Source organism: Helianthus annuus, chromosome 5, assembly GCF_002127325.2.
Source record: "Helianthus annuus cultivar XRQ/B chromosome 5, HanXRQr2.0-SUNRISE, whole genome shotgun sequence".
Taxonomy (NCBI): domain Eukaryota; kingdom Viridiplantae; phylum Streptophyta; class Magnoliopsida; order Asterales; family Asteraceae; genus Helianthus; species Helianthus annuus.
In genome coordinates this window covers 7,838,963-7,860,381 of record NC_035437.2, presented here as the reverse complement: position 1 = coordinate 7,860,381, position 21,419 = coordinate 7,838,963, and the positions used below count along the sequence as shown (strand labels likewise).

The 21,419-nt window shown below is 42.5% G+C and overlaps 1 protein-coding gene across 1 annotated transcript; it reads left to right on the top strand.

Moving 5' to 3' along the window:
* Positions 1-18,577: 18,577 nt before the first annotated feature.
* LOC110938516 lies at positions 18,578-21,014 on the top strand. The gene is made up of 2 exons (XM_022180800.2): positions 18,578-18,802; positions 19,138-21,014. The coding sequence occupies exon 2, from the start codon at positions 19,141-19,143 to the stop codon at positions 20,854-20,856; it is 1,716 nt and encodes a 571-aa protein (XP_022036492.1). The 5' UTR covers positions 18,578-18,802; positions 19,138-19,140; the 3' UTR covers positions 20,857-21,014.
* Positions 21,015-21,419: the final 405 nt, after the last annotated feature.

The window sequence follows — 21,419 nt, the reverse complement described above, 5'->3', positions numbered from 1 at the left end:
ACAGCATGAAAATCCGGCGATACCCTATCCAACTGATGGCAATCCATATAGCCCTTATACACACATCATGATGCCCGGATTGGTAAGCAGCCGCGGAAAGACGATCAACCAAGCTAGTAAAATGGGGCGATTCACGCAGGTACTCAAACGCCCCCACAAGCCCATTAGTTATCAACCAATTCCTGTCTCCCCGCATAGCCGCTAGCTGGCTGGTCAAATCATCGACTTCTGCGTTGGATTGTGCCAGAGCATTTTTCGCTTCTTTTAGTTTAGAGGACGACGATACAGCAAGTTTGTTGTTTTGAGTGACAAGTGAATCGCAATGGTCCTGCAACTCCTTGACCTTTCCTTCCCGTTCCTCCAGCTCTGCCTGCATAAGCCGGATTTTGGTATGGGAGACTTCTATTTCAGTTGTCAAGCTTTGGTACTGTCACACCCCGATTTCCACGTGTCTCACCGGTGGGCCCGGTGGGGGATTACCGTGACGATGTTGGCAACAATATAGTCAAACCACACAATTATATAATGCACAGCGGAAGCATAAGATAAATATATAAATTTCAACCTCTGATTGTAATATCAAAATGTATTACAGGGGTTGGATATATCCACAGTGGATCGTAAATAAACATAAAGTATTGTTCCATCAGATACTGCAATCAAGCTTGCGAGACTTATCCCGACGCTAGGGAGCTAATACCAGCCAATTACGTTTAGGTACCTGCACTTAATCTTTTTGGGGAAAATACGTCAGTTTACACTGGTAAATACATTCAACTGACACATTTGAAAATGTTTATTAAAATTGATTTGAATGCACAAGGCACAAACTCTTTTATAACTTGGGAAAATTCATAATGATCTTGTGAACGTTTTACATGTTCTTTTATGCGTTCAGTAGCCCGGGTCGTGCCGGGTTAAAGATTTATAGACACACCACGTTTGCGTAAAACCGTAGTACAAAAACCAACGGCTACGTCTTTTAATTTTAATGTCGACACTTTATACCGGGTGTACGCCTACACCGGGATGTCGATGGTCGTGGCCATTTCGTAAAATGATGCCAAGGATATCCGGGACAACGGTCATTAAACCCCCCAAAGGCTTATAAGCAACAAAACTGTTTAAATGAGCCGATCATATTTAATCAATTAACCACCTAAGCGATGGAATTATATAATGCTCAATCAAGCGGTATTAATATACCGTAACCCAAGCCCATATAGGGGAAATAAGTTAAAAGTATTTACCTTTGCAAGTATTAATCCTTAATTTAGATCAAGTCACCGATAGCTTTTACTGGGGCTCCTAATCTGGAACGAAGGTTTTAATTAACCTCTTAGAATCCTGACGGTCCTTATATTAGCCGTAGCTTAAACCGGTTGATTCCGATACATAGTTATGGTTAATTCGCACGAAAAGGCGAAAACCGAGAATGGAGTATGATTTGGACCCAACAAGTTCAGAGACTTGTTTTATATGGGTCTATAGTTCATACTCTGGATTTCGGGGTTCAAATAATATAATTTGACCCATATCGGCTATTGCACGAAAACTAGTTCCATGAGCCGTACCGTGTGCGCAAATAGGCGAAACGGTTAACCATAAGAGTCGTACGCTCATTTCCTAAGTCAATATGCCTTAAAAGTATTTTGGTATCAGTAGAATACCTTCCGTAATGCCCGTAACGAGTTTAAGTTTATATTATGCCCCGTAGGGGCTTTTTGGTCATTTTAAAGACTTTAAAAAAAGGGCTTTTCGAGTTCTACAGGAAATCTGAGTTTCCCGAACAGCTTATAAAGCTTAAAATACTTTATTTATTATTTAAAACCAGTAGCAACTGGAATCGGGTCAAAAGACCTTGTAGAACTCCCGTTTTGGCCGAAAAGGGCATATTCGGTATTTACCGAACCGTAGCCATAACCGCAGGTTATGAGCAAGGTAAAAATTATTAAAAATCTTTGAAATTCCCAAAGTATTATTTTACCACAGTGGGTAAAAGTTTTGGTGACGAAAACTTGGGTTAGATGGGCGTTATGCTAATTGCGCCGTTAATTACAAAACTTTCTCAAAAGTGCGCCTTTTAGCATAACTCTCATTCTAGACCTCGGATTGACGTGAAACTTTAAGGACATGCTTATAATTTAATAAGCAAGGTTTTGGTCCGTTCACGTGTCCGAAATACTCGTTTTAATTTTAAAAGGCCGTTACGGTCAACTTTTAGGCGAATGACGGAATTGCGCAAAAGACTCGGATAACTCATGAACCGACCACAGAGGCGTATACCAACATGTGACCTGGTCCTAAGAGAGTCCTAAGGTATATTTATACCTCACTAAAACGGGTCAGAACTGAAGTCAAAGCAAAAGTCAAACTTTTGCGACATTCGGCTCCGAACCGGTTCTATATAGTAAATGATCGATTCAAACGAGCGCAAACATGTTTATATACTTATTATCATGTTTTATGATTATCAAAACAGGTTCCATAACATATATATTACAGATTATGCATAAATCGCTAAAATAGCTTTCTGTTGACTTTTTAACCGCACGTTTGACTCGACATTCGACATAGTTAGAGTGGTGATCAGGGGGAACCATTTTAGAGGTTTATTACCCACATAAATACCAACTCATAACCACTTTTGATTCGTCATAAGACTGAATCATTACTGATTTATTGTAAAGTCAAACCGTAGTTACGACGGTTTGGTTCTTAGCCATTTACTAAGGAAATGTGACACCACAAAGGGTTAGATCACTTACAGAAGTTGTGTTCTTGCTTATGGAGCAGAGAAGAGGACTTGAGAGCTCTTGAAATGATCAGAGGTGTGTGTTTTGATGTTGTGAATGTTATGTTGCATACTAGTGCTATTTATAGCAAATGTCATGGCTCAAGATCATTACACACAACTCTACAAGTGCCCTTGGATGAATGGCAGGTGTATTAGAGGGTTATGGGTCGAGTAGGGGGCACCCATGCCTCATTGATTGAGGTTTGGTCGTTCATAAGCTCCAAAAGCCATGTAGTTACAACAATTCTGCATCTGGGCACTTTACGCGGCCCGCATGGGAGTTCCCATGCACTTTAACGCGGGTCGCTTGAGTGTAAGAAATCAGACGCGTATTTGAGGTGGCTCGCGGCCCGCCTCAACTTAACCATAACCTTCACGCGGGTCGCGAGAGGTTAAGATTTCAGAATTTTTAAATCTTTTGTTATGATTACAGAATCTGGCCATTAATAACGAAATCTTTCGTAATGATTTACCTGACCTTTCGGTTTTGAAGGGGTAACTTTGCGGTTTGGCCCTCGGTTATTTACCGATAGGGGCCTCGTGTTATTTACCCGCATTATTAAGTCCCCGGTTTATTTATTAATTATATTGGAAAGCCTTAACTTTCACTGTTGACGCTTTTAACCCTTCTTCTACGAATTCGATCGTAACTTTCTCGTTTCATATCGAAACTTCGCGAAATTCATATATATTATTTTAGTGAGGGTATAATACCGTTACAAAGTCTTTGGAACGTTAAAGGGTCACTCAGAGGTATTATTAAACATGTTGACACAGTTAACCCTGTAGTTTGTAATCTCTCACTTTCTTCCGCGTTTTGTTTTTGTACGATCTATAATTTATTCGTTTGAAGGTTTAAGCATTATATAGGGATACTATACAGTATATTTACCCTTGTTGACATTTATAGCCCTCGAATTTATATACTTTCAAGGTTTGTCAAAATTAGTCCTTTATTTATTATAGATGCCACGTGTAAACAAATGACACGTGTTAACACATCATTGGACACAAAAATTCGAGGTGTTACATCCTCACCCCCTTAAAATAAATCTAGACCCGAGATTTACTCAAATAAATAGGGGTATTTTTCTTTCATTGTAGCTTCGACTTCCCACGTATATTCAGGACCTCTACGAGCATCCCATTTGACTTTTACAATCGGTACGTGCTTTCTGCGAAGCTTCTTCACCTGTCGATCTTCAATCGACAAGGGTTTTTCTATAAATTTTAAGCTCTCATCTATATGCACATCTGTGTGTGGAATCACCAATGATTCATCGGCGAAGCACTTTTTGAGATTGCAGATGTGGAACACATTGTGAATTCCATTAAGCTCTTCAGGCAAGTTCAGTTTATAGGCAACGGATCCGACTCGTTCAATGACCTCAAAAGGTCCTATGTATCTCGGACTCAGTTTGCCTTTCTTGCCGAAACGCATCACCCCCTTCCAGGGTGATACTTTAAGTAATACCTTTTCACCTACTTCGAAGTGAAAATCCTTACGCTTTGGATCAGCGTAGCTCTTCTGCCTATCACGGGCAGCCTTGAGACGTTCCCGGATCTGGACAATCTTGTCCGTTGTCTGGAAAACAATCTCTGGTCCCGATAATTGGACCTCTCCTACTTCCGTCCAACAAACAGGCGATCTGCATTTCCTACCATATAATGCCTCGAAAGGCGCAGCCTTTATGCTGGTGTGGTAGCTATTATTGTAGGAGAATTCGATCAGGGGTAGGTTCTTATCCCAGTTACCACCTAAATCGATCGCACATGCACGAAGCATGTCTTCTAGCGTTTGGATAGTACGCTCACTTTGACCGTCCGTCTGTGGATGGTAAGCCGTACTAAAGTTTAAACGCGTGCCCAAAGATTGCTGGAAACTTTTCCAGAAGTGTGATGTGTATCTAGTATCCCTGTCGGAGATAATAGACACAGGTATGCCGTGTAAGGCTACAATCTTATCAACATAAAGTTGGGCTAACATATCGGAGCTATACGTCTCCTTGATGGGTAGAAAGTGAGCTGATTTAGTCAGCCTATCGACTATGACCCATATTGTATCGTTTCCTTTCCTGGTTTTGGGTAACTTGGTTATGAAGTCCATAGTTACGCATTCCCACTTCCACTCGGGAAGTTCAGGCTGTTGTAGCAAGCCAGACGGCTTTTGGTGCTCGGCTTTGACTTGAGCACAAGTCAAGCACTTTGCTACATGGGCGGCAACAGACTTTTTCAAGCCTATCCACCAATAATTTGCCTTTAAGTCTTGGTACATTTTATCAGCACCAGGATGGACTGAGTATTTGGAACTATGGGCTTCCTAGAGAACAACATCTCGTAGTCCTCCATATATCGGAACCCATATACGTCCGTTCAGTCTAAGAATTCCATCCTTGCTAAGAGTCAACTGCTCTTCAGTTACTCCCAGCTTTTCATTAGGATAATTAGCTTCCAACACAGCCTCATGCTGCGCAGCTAATATCCTTTCCATCAAATTATTCTTAACCTCAATGCTCTTGGCATTGATTCGAATGGGTTTTACCCTTTCTTTCCTGCTCAAGGCATCGGCGACTACATTCGCCTTGCCGGGATGGTACCTGATTTCACAGTCATAATCATTCAGGGTTTCCATCCAGCGGCGTTGCCTCATGTTCAACTCCTTCTGGTTGAACAGGTGCTGGAGGCTTTTGTGATCTGAATAAATCACAAATTTAATACCATAAAGGTAGTGCCTCCACAACTTAAGTGCAAATACAACAGCACCCAACTCCAAGTCGTGGGTGGTGTAATTCTTTTCATGCACCTTTAATTGCCTTGAAGCATAGGCAATCACTTTGCCCTTCTGCATAAGCACACACCCCATGCCTGTGTGTGATGCATCGCAGTAAACTACGAATTCATCTGTACCTTCCGGTAATGTTAACACAGGTGCGTTGCTTAGCCTTTGCTTCAGTATTTCGAAGGACTCTTGCTGCTTTGGGCCCCAAATGTACTTTTCTTTCTTCTTGGTCAAGGAAGTCAAGGGCGCAGCAATCCTCGAAAAATTTTCAATAAATCTCCGGTAGTACCCTGCTAACCCCAGGAAACTACGAATTTCGGTAGGCGTCTTTGGCTCTTGCCAGTTCATGACTGCCTCTACCTTAGCGGGATCCACTTGGATACCACGCTCGCTCACAACGTGTCCTAAAAATTGAACCTCTCTTAGCCAGAATTCACACTTCGAGAATCTGGCGTAGAGTTTCTCACGCTGTAGTAATTCGAGAATGCAACGGAGGTGCTTCTCGTGGTCATCTTGATTCTTGGAATATATAAGGATATCGTCGATGAAGACTATGACGAATTTGTCCAAGTATGGCTTGCAAACGCGATTCATGAGATCCATGAACGCAGCCGGTGCATTTGTGAGCCCAAAAGGCATCACTAGGAACTCGTAATGACCATAGCGAGTCCTAAATGCAGTCTTGTGTATATCTTCATCTCTGACCCTTAGTTGATGATAACCCGACCTTAAGTCGATCTTGGAGAAGTAGCTTGCTCCTTGCAGCTGATCGAATAGATCATCGATCCTTGGTAAAGGATATCTATTCTTTATGGTAACTTTATTCAGTTCTCTATAGTCGATGCACAACCGCATCGATCCGTCCTTCTTCTTTACAAATAGGACAGGAGCTCCCCAGGGAGATGAACTAGGTCTTATAAAACCCTTTGCCAGCAGTTCATCCAACTGGGTCCTTAGTTCTTTCATTTCCGTCGGAGCTAACCTGTAAGGTGCTCTGGCTATCGGAGCAGCTCCAGGAATGATGTCTATTCTGAACTCCACTTGTCTATCTGGTGGCAAACCAGGTAGTTCTTCAGGAAAAACCTCGGGGTATTCAGAAATGACAGGAAGATCCTCGATCTTCGGCTTTGGTTCTTCAATTATCACCTGAGCCATGTAAATTACACAGCCTCTGTTCAAACACCTTGAAGCTTTCAGCATAGATACGTCTTCGGGCAATCCGAACTGCGTATCCCCTCGAATGGTAAGAGATTCACCACTCGGAGTCTTTAAAACTATTTGCCTTTTGCCGCAAATGATTTGGGCCTGATTACGGGATAACCAGTGCATGCCTAGCACGATGTCAAAACCCGCAAGTTTGAAAGGAAGTAGAGATAAAGGAAAAGAATGGTTCCTAATGGATATTTCACATCCTTCTAGAACAGTAGAGACGGTTTCTATCGTGCCGTCTGCTAACTCTACTTCGTATTTCACGTCAAGGGTTTTGATTGGCATATTTAGTAGTTGGCAAAATTTCTGGTCTACAAAGGACTTATCAGCGCCAGAATCGAATAGTACTCTTGCAAATATATTATTTACGAGAAAAGTACCTGTAAGCACATTGTCGTCCTTAACCGCTTCCTTTGCATCCAAGCGAAAAATTCTCGCATTTGATTTCTTAGTCTCCTCCGCCTTCTTGGCATACTTCGGGCAATTACTCTTTATATGCCCCTTTTCATTACAATTATAGCAGGTTGCATCCTTTATCTTTTTGCACTCCACGGTCTTGTGATCCTTGGACTTGCATAGCCCACAGGATGGAGTCTTTTGTTGCGACTGTGAACCAGACGCAAACCTACACTTCCTGGAGTGAGGTTTCTTGCAGACCTTGCAGTGGGGTCTTCCTTCAGCTTGCCCCTCCTTCTTTGCCTCCGACCCTCTCTTGCTTTCACCGTTTCCACGGTGCTTTTTCCCAGACTTTCGTGAGATTTCATCCTCACGCTTTCGCTTTTCAGCCTCCTTGCTCCTTTGTGCCCTCAGACGGACAGCATCAAGTGTAAGAGACAAGGAGAGGCCAGTAACTGACCTGAAGGTCGTCGGCCTAGAGGCCTTTACGCTGGCCTTGATCGCCGGCTCTAAGCCCCCAATGAATCGGGCAATCCTTCTAGGTTCTGGTGTCACAAGATATGGCACCAGGCGTGACATAGTGTTAAAACTTGTCAGATATGCTTGACAATCCAGGTTTGTCATCACTAGTGAGACAAAATCTGCCTCAATCTTCTCAACCTCGTGCTGAGGGCAGTAGTTTTCTTTTATGAGGGTAATAAACTCCCCCCATGACATTTTGTATAAGGCAGACTTACCTGAAGCCTGCACCAGAGCTCTCCACCATGCCAGGGCCTCGCCCTTGAATGACTGGGACACAAACTTAACCACGTCCCTCTCAGCGCACCTGCTGATGTCCACTATCGTGTCCATCTCGTCTAGCCAGGTGATACAGTCAACCGCACCTTTCTCCCCTGTAAATTCACGGGGCTTACATGATACAAAGTATTTGTAGGTGCAACCCTTAGCACTTGACGCATCAGTATATTCTCTATCGCGATGAACGCTGTGCTCAGTAGACGAATGCTTGTCGTCATCTTTCTTGGGTTCAGAGGGTGGTTTGGAGTGTGTCTTTGGTTTAGAGGGTGGTTTTGACACAGTTCTGCCTTGAGACTCAGTATTTTGACGATCAATAGCTGCCTGGACAGCATTGTCAATCAGAGCCTTCAGTTGTGCGCCTGTCAAATGCACTGACGCATTGTCATAGTCATCTTCGTTTGTGTGGCTGTTCTCTCCATTGGGATCCGCCATTGTAACTTGAATCTGTTACAGAAGATAACAAAATTTTAATTTAGGAGATTATTATATGATTGTCTTTTATGACAATTTGTCAACCATGGTACAGAGACCATATTTGGTTAACTTTTTATTTCATTAAATATTAGGATTTGAATATATCCTATTTTAACTATATAAATAGTATTGGCGGCATAAAGCCTAATCATGATGATGTTTTATAATGTTAGCCGAGATTTCAGAGAATCAAAGGCATAGAGAGTTGAACCGTAGTTCTTTTATCTCTTTCTGACAGAGAGTCATAGACTACCACTGCCTTTTGTCTTTATAAGACAATTATTATGGCCCATAGGCACTACACCTCTAATGGATGTTTTAATATGGTTGGCCCGTAGGCACTACATCTCTAAGGGATGTTTTAATATGGTTGGCCCGTAGGCACTACATCACTAACGGATGTTTTAATAATATTGGCCCGTAGGCACTACATCACTAATGGATGTTTTAATAATACTGGCCCGTAGGCACTACATCACTAATGGATGTTTTAATAATACTGGCCCGTAGGCGCTACATCACTAATGGATGTTTTAATAATTCTGGCCCGTAGGCACTGCATCACTAATGGATGTTTTAATATTTCTGGCCCGTAGGCACTGCATCACTAATGGATGTTTTAATAATACTAGCCCGTAGGCATTGCATCACTAATGGATGTCTTTATAATACTGGCCCGTAGGCGCTACATCACTAATGGATGTTTTAATAATTCTGGCCCGTAGGCACTGCATCACTAATGGATGTTTTAATATTTCTGGCCCGTAGGCACTGCATCACTAATGGATGTTTTAATAATACTGGCCCGTAGGCATTGCATCACTAATGGATGTCTTTATAATACTGGCCCGTAGGCATTGCATCACTAATGGATGTCTTTATAATACTGATCACCTTCATTGGTGATTTAACCCACGATTTATATATCATTTAGTTGGGTTTTGAAATCCTTAAAGGATTATTGTATAAGAATGACGCGCGTGATTTTAACGAATCACATCTGCCATGAATGTTAACATGCGTACAGAGGTTAACAGGGAATCAGAATCTTTTCAGTTAGGTCGTACCATCTTGACTAGATCTTAACAGACCCCAAGCTAGGTTTCACCTTTTAAGATTCTTTATTTAGGCAGATCAATATAAAAGGAATGGTTTTGATTTATTTTTATATATATTAAAACAAAACTCATAACATACATTCCAAAATCTCAAATACAATTACATATTGCCCTAAACGGGTCCTTCAAATAGTACATACCTCCAGAGAGGTTTTAAAATAAGTGACAAGTCCACGCAGGGACTTATTTCAAAATAGAAATTACATTAGTACAACTATTAAGGGCTAGTGGTCACGTTTCTTCTTTTTGCCCTTTAGTAGGTTCGCCAAGCCCTTGAGAAATCCTCGATGGCTTTTCTTTTCTTCCTCGAACTCTCTCTCCACACGATCTAGTCGATGGAGTATTTCTTCCTGTTCAGGAGGAGAGAATCGTGGTTGTGGCGCTTGATGCGGAACTGGAGGTCTGGGAGGTATTGGATACCCATGAGCTGAGTAGTCCGGTGGTCCCATGTTTCCATGTGCTCCGTCAGGGTAGCGCGCATTATATCTTGCCGACACCACATAGGGGTCGCGCTCATAGCCGTAGTTGTATTGTGCTTGTGACGGTTCGAACGGGTTGTAAGCCGTCGGACCCGTGTAAGCAGGTATGGGTTGGTCATACCCAAATGGTGGCGAATTTCGTGCAGTTGGTGCGGAGTTCGCCTCCTGTATAGGACTTGAAGGTCCTTCTTCTTGTAGTGGCGGATAGTGGCTACTACTAGAATGTCGAGGAGTGCTGAAGTGGATACCCCCTCCTCCTCGTGTAGACATACGAGCATTTGTCCTCCTACGCCTCGACGGATCAGGTATTACTGGTTGTGTGACGGGTGGTCCTTTGGACAACCCTTAAGCGTGTTAAAATATGAAATAATCTTCCAATTAGCCGTGTAATTATCTTGAATTAGATGACTACGATGCTTATGTTTCAGGTACGAATTAGGAGCTAAAAGATGGATCAAAGGCAGCTTTTGAAGGTTTTGGTGGAAAACGGGTCAAGAGGAGAACAACAGAATAACAAAGAATTGAAGACAGCCAGGCACCGTAAATTACGGTTCTACCGTAATTTACGGTGGTTCATTTTCCACTTGATTCTGCACCGTAACACAGGCTTGTTTCACCGTAACAATTTGATGTCCACCGTAAATTACGGTGGAGCCGTAATTTACGGTGGAGCCTGAACGGAAATTTGTAACTGCCATGTTTTTAATCGGTTTTGGTGTGTCTCTTGGGATTATTCTCATCATTGACGGTTCTTAGACACTTTGGGGGCGATTTTGGAGTACTTGCTTGCTTTGTGAACATTTCCAAACATTCGGTTTGTGTTTTTAATTTGTATGAACATTAGATTGATGTTGATGATGATTCACCGAGCCATGTCCGGCTAAACTCTTCGGTGATCATCCTAGGTGAATGTTTCTAAGACTTTTGTGTGTTTAATTTCTGCATTTCTAGAATGATATCTTGCGTTGCTTGAATGTCATGGTGTATGTTTGATTGTTTGTAGTGTGTTAATCCGTATTACAATTTCTAGTCTCGATCGTACGTTCTTGGTGCCGTTGGCAACTGAGATATCACGGGAAGGGTTAGGGTTGGTTATTGGTTAATAGGTCATCGGGAAACAACCTCGCGTTATTTAATCCGAGTACTTTGTTCCCTTTTATCACTTCAATCACATATACACGAGTTATGTCTATGTAACTCTTTCTAGTGAAATTGCACACAACTGTTTAAAGAAACTGAAACCTAGGGTGATCATTGTTCTCTCCTTATTGTTTAAAACCAACTTTGATTTGATTTAGTTCTTAATTTAGTTTTCTAAAACAACAATCCACAATCTTGAATTTTAATTTTCTGCAATTTAGTTTAATTTTAGTTTAAATACAAAGCTATACAATCAACACATTTTCCACATACTCCCTGAGTTCGATACCCTACTACCGCTAACTACAGTTGTTTAGGGATTAAATTTGCGTGACCACGACATCACGTCAAATTTTGGCGCCGTTGCCGGGGAGTAGTGCGCAACGTGTGTTAGTTTAATAGTTTTGTTTGTTATTTTCGGGTTTACGCTGGTTGTGTTTAGTGTGCAGGTACTTCAGGTGTATGCATACTAGAGGCTCTCAAAGGTCATCACCGCTATCGTTTGATCCGGAAATTGAAAGAACGCTAAGACAAAACCGAGTTTTAGTGAGAGAAAACAAAATCATTGGTTCACCTACTTCACCCATTACACCGAGAAACATCATGGCTGATTCTCAGATTCCACCTACAACCAGTCAAACAACCTCATCTTTTATACCTACTTCCACCCAACCATCACCAAACACTACATTACCTAATACCACTGCTGGATTTACACCAACCAATTCCACTCAACCAATCACCACTCAAAATGAGCCTACCATCACTTACGATCCATCCACCACAATCCCACCATTATCTCACTTCTTTCCCCCAACTACGGGTCAATCATCATCTACCTTCACAATTGCACCCAATTCAACTGTTGTGCATACTACTTCATCTTTTAGACCACAACAACAACAGTCGGGTTTTCAGTATTCGACCATTCCATTTGGGCAAACTTCAGGAATTCAAGGGGGTGGTTATGATGAGGGATTCGAAGACTTTGAGGGGTATGAAGATGATGGGTACGGTTATGGAGATTATGGTGATCAAGGGGATTTTGGGTATGTTCAAAGTCAATCTCAAGGGATGGCGAGTGTTGGTGGAATGCAACAACAACAACTTATACCGCAACACATTCGGCCAAGACCACAAGGGCCAACAATCCAACAACCTACTCCATTGCAACAAGTTAGGCCACAACATGTATATCCACAATTTCAAAGGCCAAATCAATACCCACCGATGCCCCAACAACCAATTGCACCACAAGGGCTTATACCAAGACCAATGGGTCCTATTCGTCCAAGGGGTCGATTGGGTGTTCCAAGAAGGCATCTTAGGGAACAAGCAAGGGGAATAGAGGCACATTTCAGGCCAATCATTACTCAAAACCCTTCACCGGTGGTTATCCCTCACAACAACCAAGGGAGAACTTTTGAAGTAAGAACAAACTCGTTGCAAAGTTTACCGAAGTACAAAGGGTTAGCAACGGAGGAGCCGTATTTCCATCTAGAGGCCTATGACTCAATTTGTAACACTTTTGGGAGTCAAGGTTTTTCGGCCGATGAGGTCAAGTTAGTTTTATTTCAGTTTTCTTTGGAGGATAAGGCAAAGAAGTGGTTCTACACTTTGCCTTCGGCATCAATATATACATGGGGGGAGATGCAACAAACCTTTTTGGATGAATTCTACACCGCCCAAAAGACTAATGATGCGCGGAAGGGATTGAGAAGCTTTCAACAACAACACGGTGAGATGTTTCATGAGGCGTTTGAGCATTTTAACATGATGATTAAAAACTGCCCTCATCATGGGATTGAGTTATGGGAGTTGATGAACGCCTTTCATGAGGGGTTGAGTGCCGAAGACGCACGTGATCTAATGTCTATCACCGGAGGGACGTTTGGAACGAATTATGAGAATGAAGATTGGGAGTTTTTGGAAAGCATGGAAACTACATCAAAAAGGAAGGCCCAAGCTTCAAGGAGAGCCCGACCAACCACTAACCGACCACAAGTGCATGCCATAGATGATGGTAATGTTCAAACCACTAACCAAATATATAATGTGTGTGCTTTGTGTAATGAAATAGGTCATGCGGCTGAAAATTGCCAAGGAATGTTGGAAGGGCAATACGAGGAAGTCAATGCGGTTCAAGGTCAAGGTCAAGTAGGAGGTGGTAGGAATTACAACAACATGAATTCCAACACCTACCACCCCGGATTGAGAAACCATCCGAACTTTAGATATGGGAACCCGTCAAATCAAGCGAACCCGAATTTCCAAGGTAGCCAAGGCAATTTTGGTTCACGGCCATCTTACAATAATCAAGGTGGGTACCGAGGCGGGAATAACCAAGGGTATCAAAAACAATACCAAACGGGTCAAGAACAAGGGGGACTTTCGGGTGGAAATGAGGTGATGGAGATGCTAAAGAGCATGCAAATGGAGATGCAAAAACGGAACCAACTGGACGAAGTGCGAATGCAAAAAGACGAGGTTCGTGATAAAAGCATCCAGTCACTAACGACTCAAATGGGGCAATTAGCAACCGATGTGGCGGAACTAAAGAAAGGTAAGGGTCAACTTCCAAGCGACACTAAGGTAAACCCTTCACATGGTTCGTCACGAGGAAATGTTAATATTAACCATGTTAGTGTTCTAAGAAGTGGGAAAGAGTTTAAGGCCAATTTGTCACCCGAATTGGTCGAGGGGGTGGTTGAGGATATCACGGGAATGGAAAGTGATGATGAACTTTCACCGGTTAAACCAAAAGAACCAATTAATAAAAAACCGGGTTTGGGTGAAAGTGAAAAGAATGAAAAAAGTGAGGGTGAACCGAGTCAAGTTCCATTCCCATCGGCTTTACTTGACCCGGGAAAGAAAAATTTTATTGTGTCAAGGGGTCCTCAAAAAGAGGAAATGTGGGATATGTTCAAACAAGTTAAAATAAATCTCCCACTCCTTGATGCAATAAAACAAGTTCCCGCTTATGCAAAATTTTTAAAAGAATTATGCACACAAAAGAGGCAAAACAAGAAAAAAGTGCCTAAGCGGGTAGATTTGACCGGGCAAGTGAGTGCGGTGTTGAATGGGGAGCTTCCTCCTAAGCTCCAAGATCCGGGCACGCCGTTGATTAATGTACAAGTTGGTAATTTTCAAATGGCTAAGGCGTTGCTAGATCTTGGAGCCGGAGTTAGCATTTTACCGGGGGGATTATATGACCAATATGACTTTGGTCCATTAGCAAGGGTGGAGACGACGGTTGTTTTGGCCGATTTGTCTCATAAGTTGCCTCGGGGTATGGTTCAAAATGTTATTGTTAAAATTGATGAGTTTTATTACCCGGTGGACTTCTTAGTTTTGGACTACTCATCGACGGACCCTAAACAACAACAAAACATAATTTTGGGTCGGCCATTTTTAAGCACCGCACATGCTATTATCGATTGTAGATTTGGTACGGTTGATATGGCATTTGGAAATCGAAAAATGCGTTTGAATGTTTTTACTAACAATTCTAATGCTAATGGTGTTGATGAGTGTTTTATGGCAGACATAGTAGATGGATGCAACCCGCATGAGTATGAGGAGGATGGATTGGATATTTGCCTGTGTGACTTTTCTGAACAGGTACATGCTTATGCACTACGGGTTGAAGAGGAAGCACAAGATGTGATGGCGATGAAAGAAGGTAGACCACCATGGACCCATCAATTCGAGGGTCTACCGGTGGAAATCGATTCGGGTACAAAACCATCGTTGGAGGAACCACCAAAGTTAGAGCTCAAGGACTTGCCGGGCCACTTGAAGTATGTATTTTTAGGGGATAATGACACTTTGCCGGTCATTATTGCCTCTAATTTGGAAGTGGCACAAGAGCAAGCTTTGATGGAGGTGTTAAAAGCGAACAAGGGTGCTATTGGATGGACGATTGCCGATCTCAAAGGAATTAGTCCATCCATCGTCATGCACAAAATTATCACAACTGAAGATGCCAAACCGACACGAGAAGCTCAAAGGCGATTGAACCCGAACCTAAGGGAGGTAGTAAAAAAGGAGGTAATTAAATGGTTGGATGCGGGAATCATCTATCCGATTTCGGATAGTGCTTGGGTGAGTCCCACCCAAGTTGTGCCTAAGAAGGCCGGCATTCAAGTAGTCAAGGATGAAAGTGGTGAACAAATTGCCACCCGACCGGTTACCGGATGGCAGGTGTGTATTGACTACCGAAAATTGAATGCCGCCACTTCTAAGGACCATTTCCCGCTACCTTTTATTGACCAAATTATTGAAAAATTGTCGGGTCAAAAGTATTATTGCTTCTTAGATGGGTATTCGGGTTATAATCAAATTGCCATACACCCGGATGACCAACACAAGACCACCTTCACATGCCCGTATGGCACCTTTGCCTTTAGGCGAATGCCATTTGGTTTGTGTAATGCTCCGGCAACTTTTCAACGATGTATGATGAGTATTTTCTCGGACATGGTTGGAGAGTCGCTCGAAGTATTCATGGATGATTTCTCCATTTTTGGCACTACTTTTGATGCTTGTCTCAATGAATTGCAAAAGGTTTTGAAAAGGTGCGTTGAGAAAAATTTAGTGCTAAGTTGGGAGAAAAGTCATTTCATGGTGCAAGAGGGCATTGTGTTGGGACATGTGATTTCGGAAAGAGGGATGGAGGTGGATAAGGCAAAGATACGGGTAATTTCATCGTTGCCACCTCCTAAAAATGTTAAGGGTGTACGGTCATTCTTGGGACACGCGGGTTTTTATCGACGTTTCATTAAGGGTTTTAGTGTTATCACCAAACCCTTATGCAATTTGTTATTAAAAGATGTCCCGTTTGACTTTACTAATGAGTGCATGCAAGCTTTTACTGTTTTGAAGGAACATTTGGTCAAAGCACCTATTTTGCAACCACCTGACTGGTCAAAGCCGTTCGAGATAATGTGTGATGCAAGCGACACCACTATTGGTGCAGTTTTGGGTCAACGGGTTGACAAGAAGCCGGTGGTTATTTACTATGCAAGCAAAACTTTATCTGAAGCGCAACTTAACTACACCACAACCGAGAAGGAGTTACTAGCGGTGGTGTATGCTTTGGATAAGTTTTGCTCGTATATTTGGGGAAGCAAGGTAGTGGTTTACTCGGATCATAGTGCGGTTCGGTACTTGATGGAGAAAAAGGATGCAAAGCCGCGGTTGATTCGGTGGATCTTATTGTTACAAGAGTTTGATCTTGAGATCCGAGACAAAAAGGGATGTGAGAATGTTGTCGCGGATCATTTGTCCCGAATCCCGTTGGAAGGTGTAGATGATGCAAGTGAAATCAATGAACGGTTCCCCGATGAACAATTGTTGGCCGTTTCTACTTATGTTGCCCCTTGGTATGCTCATTATGTTAACTATTTGGCCAAGGGTGCGATTCCAAATCATTGGACTAAGAAGAGACGACAACAGTTTTCTAGTCAAGTGAAGCAATATATATGGGACGAACCCGACTTGTTCAAAATCGGGGCCGATCAAGTGATAAGAAGATGTGTTCCCGAAACTGAAGTTTTAGAGATATTGACCCATGCTCATTCATCCGCATGTGGGGGCCATTTTAGTGGGAATAAGACAGGCTATCGGGTGTTATCGAGTGGGTTTTATTGGCCCACGATTTTCAAGGATGCTCGTGAGTATGCCCGAAATTGCATCAATTGTCAAAGGATGGGAAGCATTTCGAAACGTGATGAAATGCCGTTGCAACCAATTTTGGTAGTGGAGGTATTTGATGTTTGGGGAATAGACTTCATGGGTCCTTTCCCAAACTCAAATGGGTTTTTATACATATTGGTTGCGGTTGATTATGTGTCGAAATGGATTGAAGCTATTGCCACAAGGACTAACGATCATTCTGTTGTATGTAAGTTTGTGCAATCCAACATTTTTTCTCGTTTCGGTGTACCTCGGGTGATAATAAGTGATGGTGGTTCACATTTCAAAAATTTCAATTTTGGAAAGTTGTTAAGGAGATATAGTGTGAATCACCGTGTGGCTACACCGTACCACCCGCAAACAAGTGGTCAAGTGGAGGTATCTAACCGGCAAATCAAAGAAATTCTAATGAAGACGGTTAGAACGGATAGGAAAGATTGGTCAAGCAAGCTTGATGATGCATTGTGGGCATATCGCACGGCTTTCAAAACCCCACTTGATACCACTCCGTATCGAATGGTTTACGGGAAAGGATGTCATTTGCCTATGGAGTTGGCACATAGGGCATATTGGGCGATTAAAACAATGAATGCGGACTATGATGAAGCGGGTCGGGCGAGGAAGCTTCAACTGAATGAAATTGAAGAGATAAGGGACCAAGCGTATGAGTGTGCATCCGCATACAAAGACAAACTGAAAAAGGTTCATGATGCGAAGATAAAGAAGAAGAACTTTGAAGTGGGTCAAAAAGTGTGGTTATACAATTCAAGGTTGAAAATGTTCGCGGGGAAACTCAAGAGCAAGTGGATGGGCCCTTATGTTGTCCGACGAGTGGGAAGGTTCGGAGATGTTGACATTCAAGACGAGCGAACATTGAAACAACAAACGGTGAACGGTCACCGGTTAAAGCCGTATTTGGATGGCAATGACATCAACAACTTGGAGCTTGACAAAGCGGGCTACATCTTACGCCCGGTCGAGGAGGAACAACCATAAAAGGCCCAGGTTTGGTGGTAGTGTACATAGTAGTTTCGTTTTATTTTGTTTGTATAGTTGCACAATTGCCTTAGTTCCTCGAAGTCCGTGTTCGAAACAAGTGTGGGGATATTTGGGTTGCGAATTGCTCTTACATTGTGTTGAGGACAACACGGAATTTTTGAGGGGGTAGGGTAATTTTTACAAGTTTTTTTGAAAAAATTAAAAAACAAAAAAAAATTGAAAAACTTAAAAAATCTAAAAAATTGGTCACATAAATCTCAATTTTTGTCAAAAGGTGAATGCCCAGCGAGCACCGTAAATTACGGTATTACCGTAATTTACGGTGGATGTTAAAAAATGTGTTGATTTTATGGTATAAACCTCCTGTGTTACGGTAAGTATTCAAGTCCAGAGTTTACCGTAAATTACGGTATTGCCGTAATTTACGATGGAGGTTGAAAATTGTTGAGGGTTTACGGTAAATCTCTACTGAATTACGGTGCAATTTTGGATTCAGGTCTCACCGTAATTTACGGTGAGACCGTAAATTACGGTACGCGGTAAATTCGTTTCCGTCGATTCGGTTCTGCATTTACATAAAAAAAAAAAACAATAAAACCGAAAACAAACAAGCATAGTCACGTGATTAATCCCTAGCCACCCATTTTCTCTTCATTTTTTTCACCACATTCTTCTTCTCTAAGAACCCACATCCCTCTTCTTCTTCCATCTTCTTTCTTTCATAAAATCTTCAATCCTTGCCCAAATCAAGTGAGGTTTTGGTCTAAATCGACTAATTTTTCACAAGCTTTGTGATTGTGAGGAGGAAATCCAGAGAAAACGCGATTTTGGGGTCAAAGTGCAAAACCCTAGGTTGAGATAATTTGGGGGTTTTGGGATTTTTAGTTTCACAAGCATCCTTTCATCTTGAAACAAGGTATGAACACTTATTTTGCTATATTATGGTGATGCATTGTGAAAAACGAGGTGATTTAGGTTATATGTTCTTGCCCACTTGCTTGTTGTTAGGATATGAGTATGGAATTGGTTATTGAACATGGTTGATGGTTGTAGATGTATGAATTGTTGTTAAAGTAGTGAACTTTTGGGATGCTCTACATTGTAGAGACACCATGCCCAATTTTTGAAAAATTCTTGATACATTTTGGGTTCACTAACATCTACAATCATGGCAACAAGCAAGTGTGGGGATGATGTGTGAAGAGAGTGTTTAATTTTTGTGTTTGTTTTGTTGTTTCTTCATGTGTGTAGGAAATGGCAAAGACAAAGGAAAAGCCGGGTTCAAGTTCATCCTCATCAAGAGGCAAGGGCAAGGAAAAGGAGCAACCATCAAAGAAGAGGCAATATATGGGTAGGGTTAGTGAAAGCGAAAGCGAGGAAGAAGAAGAGATGCAGTTAGACCCAAGTGATAAACCGGTGTGGAATTCGGGGTCGTTGGATGATCAACCCGAAATCTGGCAGCCAACCCTGTATAACGACTGCATGAACAAGTTAAAAAATAAAGCAGCTGCGTTTATCTGTGAAAAAGAGGTTGATGAACCCCAGTTTGGCCAGTTCGGGGTGTTTGATAAGTTTCGTGCTTTGGGTTGGGAAGGAGCACTCAAGTGTTTTGATAAAGATAAGAGCAATTTGTTTTTGACTGAGATTCAGGAGTGGATGGCAACGCTTAAATGTCACAACTTCCACAGGCCATCACAAATGAAGTTGGTTGGGATGGTACATGGGGTACCAGTTGAAATGTCATTCGATACGTTGAAGAAGCTGGGAAAATATGATAGTCTTCCGGCTAGGGAGTACATGATTCCCACGCTTGATGATTTATTGCTCAAACCCGAGAAGCACGTGACATGGAACAGTATGTTGGCGGATTTGTTTTTGCCCGGTAGGTATGGTGGCGTGTTATACCGAAAAAATCTGAAGATAGAAGCCAAGCTATTGCATACGATCTGTTTGCTTAATGTCATCCCAAGAAGAGGGGATAAAGAACAGGTGAGGTTTCCAGAGATACCTGTTTTGTATTCATTGATGCACGGGTCCCCACGCTTTCCAATACGCTACCTGATTATGCATCATTTGTGGATATGCCGGAACAAATACGGGAGAGACATTGTCCCATACTGTCGCATCATAACGGGTTTAATGAAACAGCAGAAAGCACTCACATCTGAAGACCGCGGTTTAACGAAAAGGCACCTGCCTTTTACTTTGGATAGGTTGGGAAATGTTTGGACGTATACTTCGTCTGAACGTTATCACAAGCTGAAATCGGAAGGTCAACGGTGGAGGGCGTTGAAATTGGGTGCAAGGGAGTTGTTACCGGGAGAACCGGATGAACCTGAAAGCGATGAAGAGTTGATTCCGAGTGGGGATGATGATTACGCAGACGAGCCACAGGGTGGTGCAAATGTTGGTTTTGGGGTTTTTCATGGTGGTCATGGTGGTACGTTCTACGACTACGCGCAGCAACCGTATGAGCCGGGGTGGGCTTATAGTGGTTCAATGCAGGAGGTGATCGAGAGCCAACGCCCGCCGGCGGCCATCTTTGATACTTGGTCGGGTCCGGAGAGGTCGTTATTTGATCAAGGCACGCGGAATAGCGCTAGTATTGAGCGGGCGCTTAAACATAGCTTCGACCGCAATGAATCATGGCACCGGACCCACGCATACTCTCGAGAGGTGGATGCTAATAACAGATATCATGATGATCAAATGAGGCGGATGCATGCGGATTGGCATGCCGGAAGGCCGGTGGTTGAAGATCCACAACATGTGGACTATGCTTCATTGTCGCCTTATGATGGTAGCATTTCTTATCCGACTCCACCACTCCACCATTCTCAGTGGCTTGATCCAAGACGGCAAGAGGGACCACAACAACAAGAGGGAAGCAGTAGCGGCTCGTTCGGGTTTGGAGAATGGAACGATATGATGTCGTCCATTTTTGGGCCCCCAGGACCGCGCTACTATTGATCAGGTGGTATTCTCTCTTTTGTATAGTTTGTATATATTTGTTGGTTTATGTTGATTGTGGTTGGGAGGATGGGTGGTGATTGATCATGTGGTTGATTATTGGGTTGGCGGTTGTTGGTGGTGTCGTGTTAAAAAAAAAAAAGTATAAAATGAAAAAAATACAAAAAGAAATTTGGGGTTTGAGATGAGAAGCTTCTTGTGGATGTTGAAGTGGGTTAGTGATCAAAGCCTCCCAAAGCCATACATTGGGGTCAATGTATCCCAAGTGTGGGGATGGGGGGAATTTTTTGAAAGATTTTTGAAAAATTTTAAGCCGAGCAAAACAATGTGAAATCTTGACGCCCTAATTTATCCCAAGTAATGCACCGGCAACCCTTATTATCCTTTTCATTCTTGGTGAGAATTGTAGCCACACGTGTACATAAATAATCTTTGATGAGAGTGGCTATGGGTGGGGGTGCGTTAGAACTTGTGCTTGAATGCGATTTGAATCCTTAGTTAGACATGAATGTAGAAAGGATAAGGGCATTAGGTAGCCTCGTCGTTGGTGTGAGCGAGTGTGG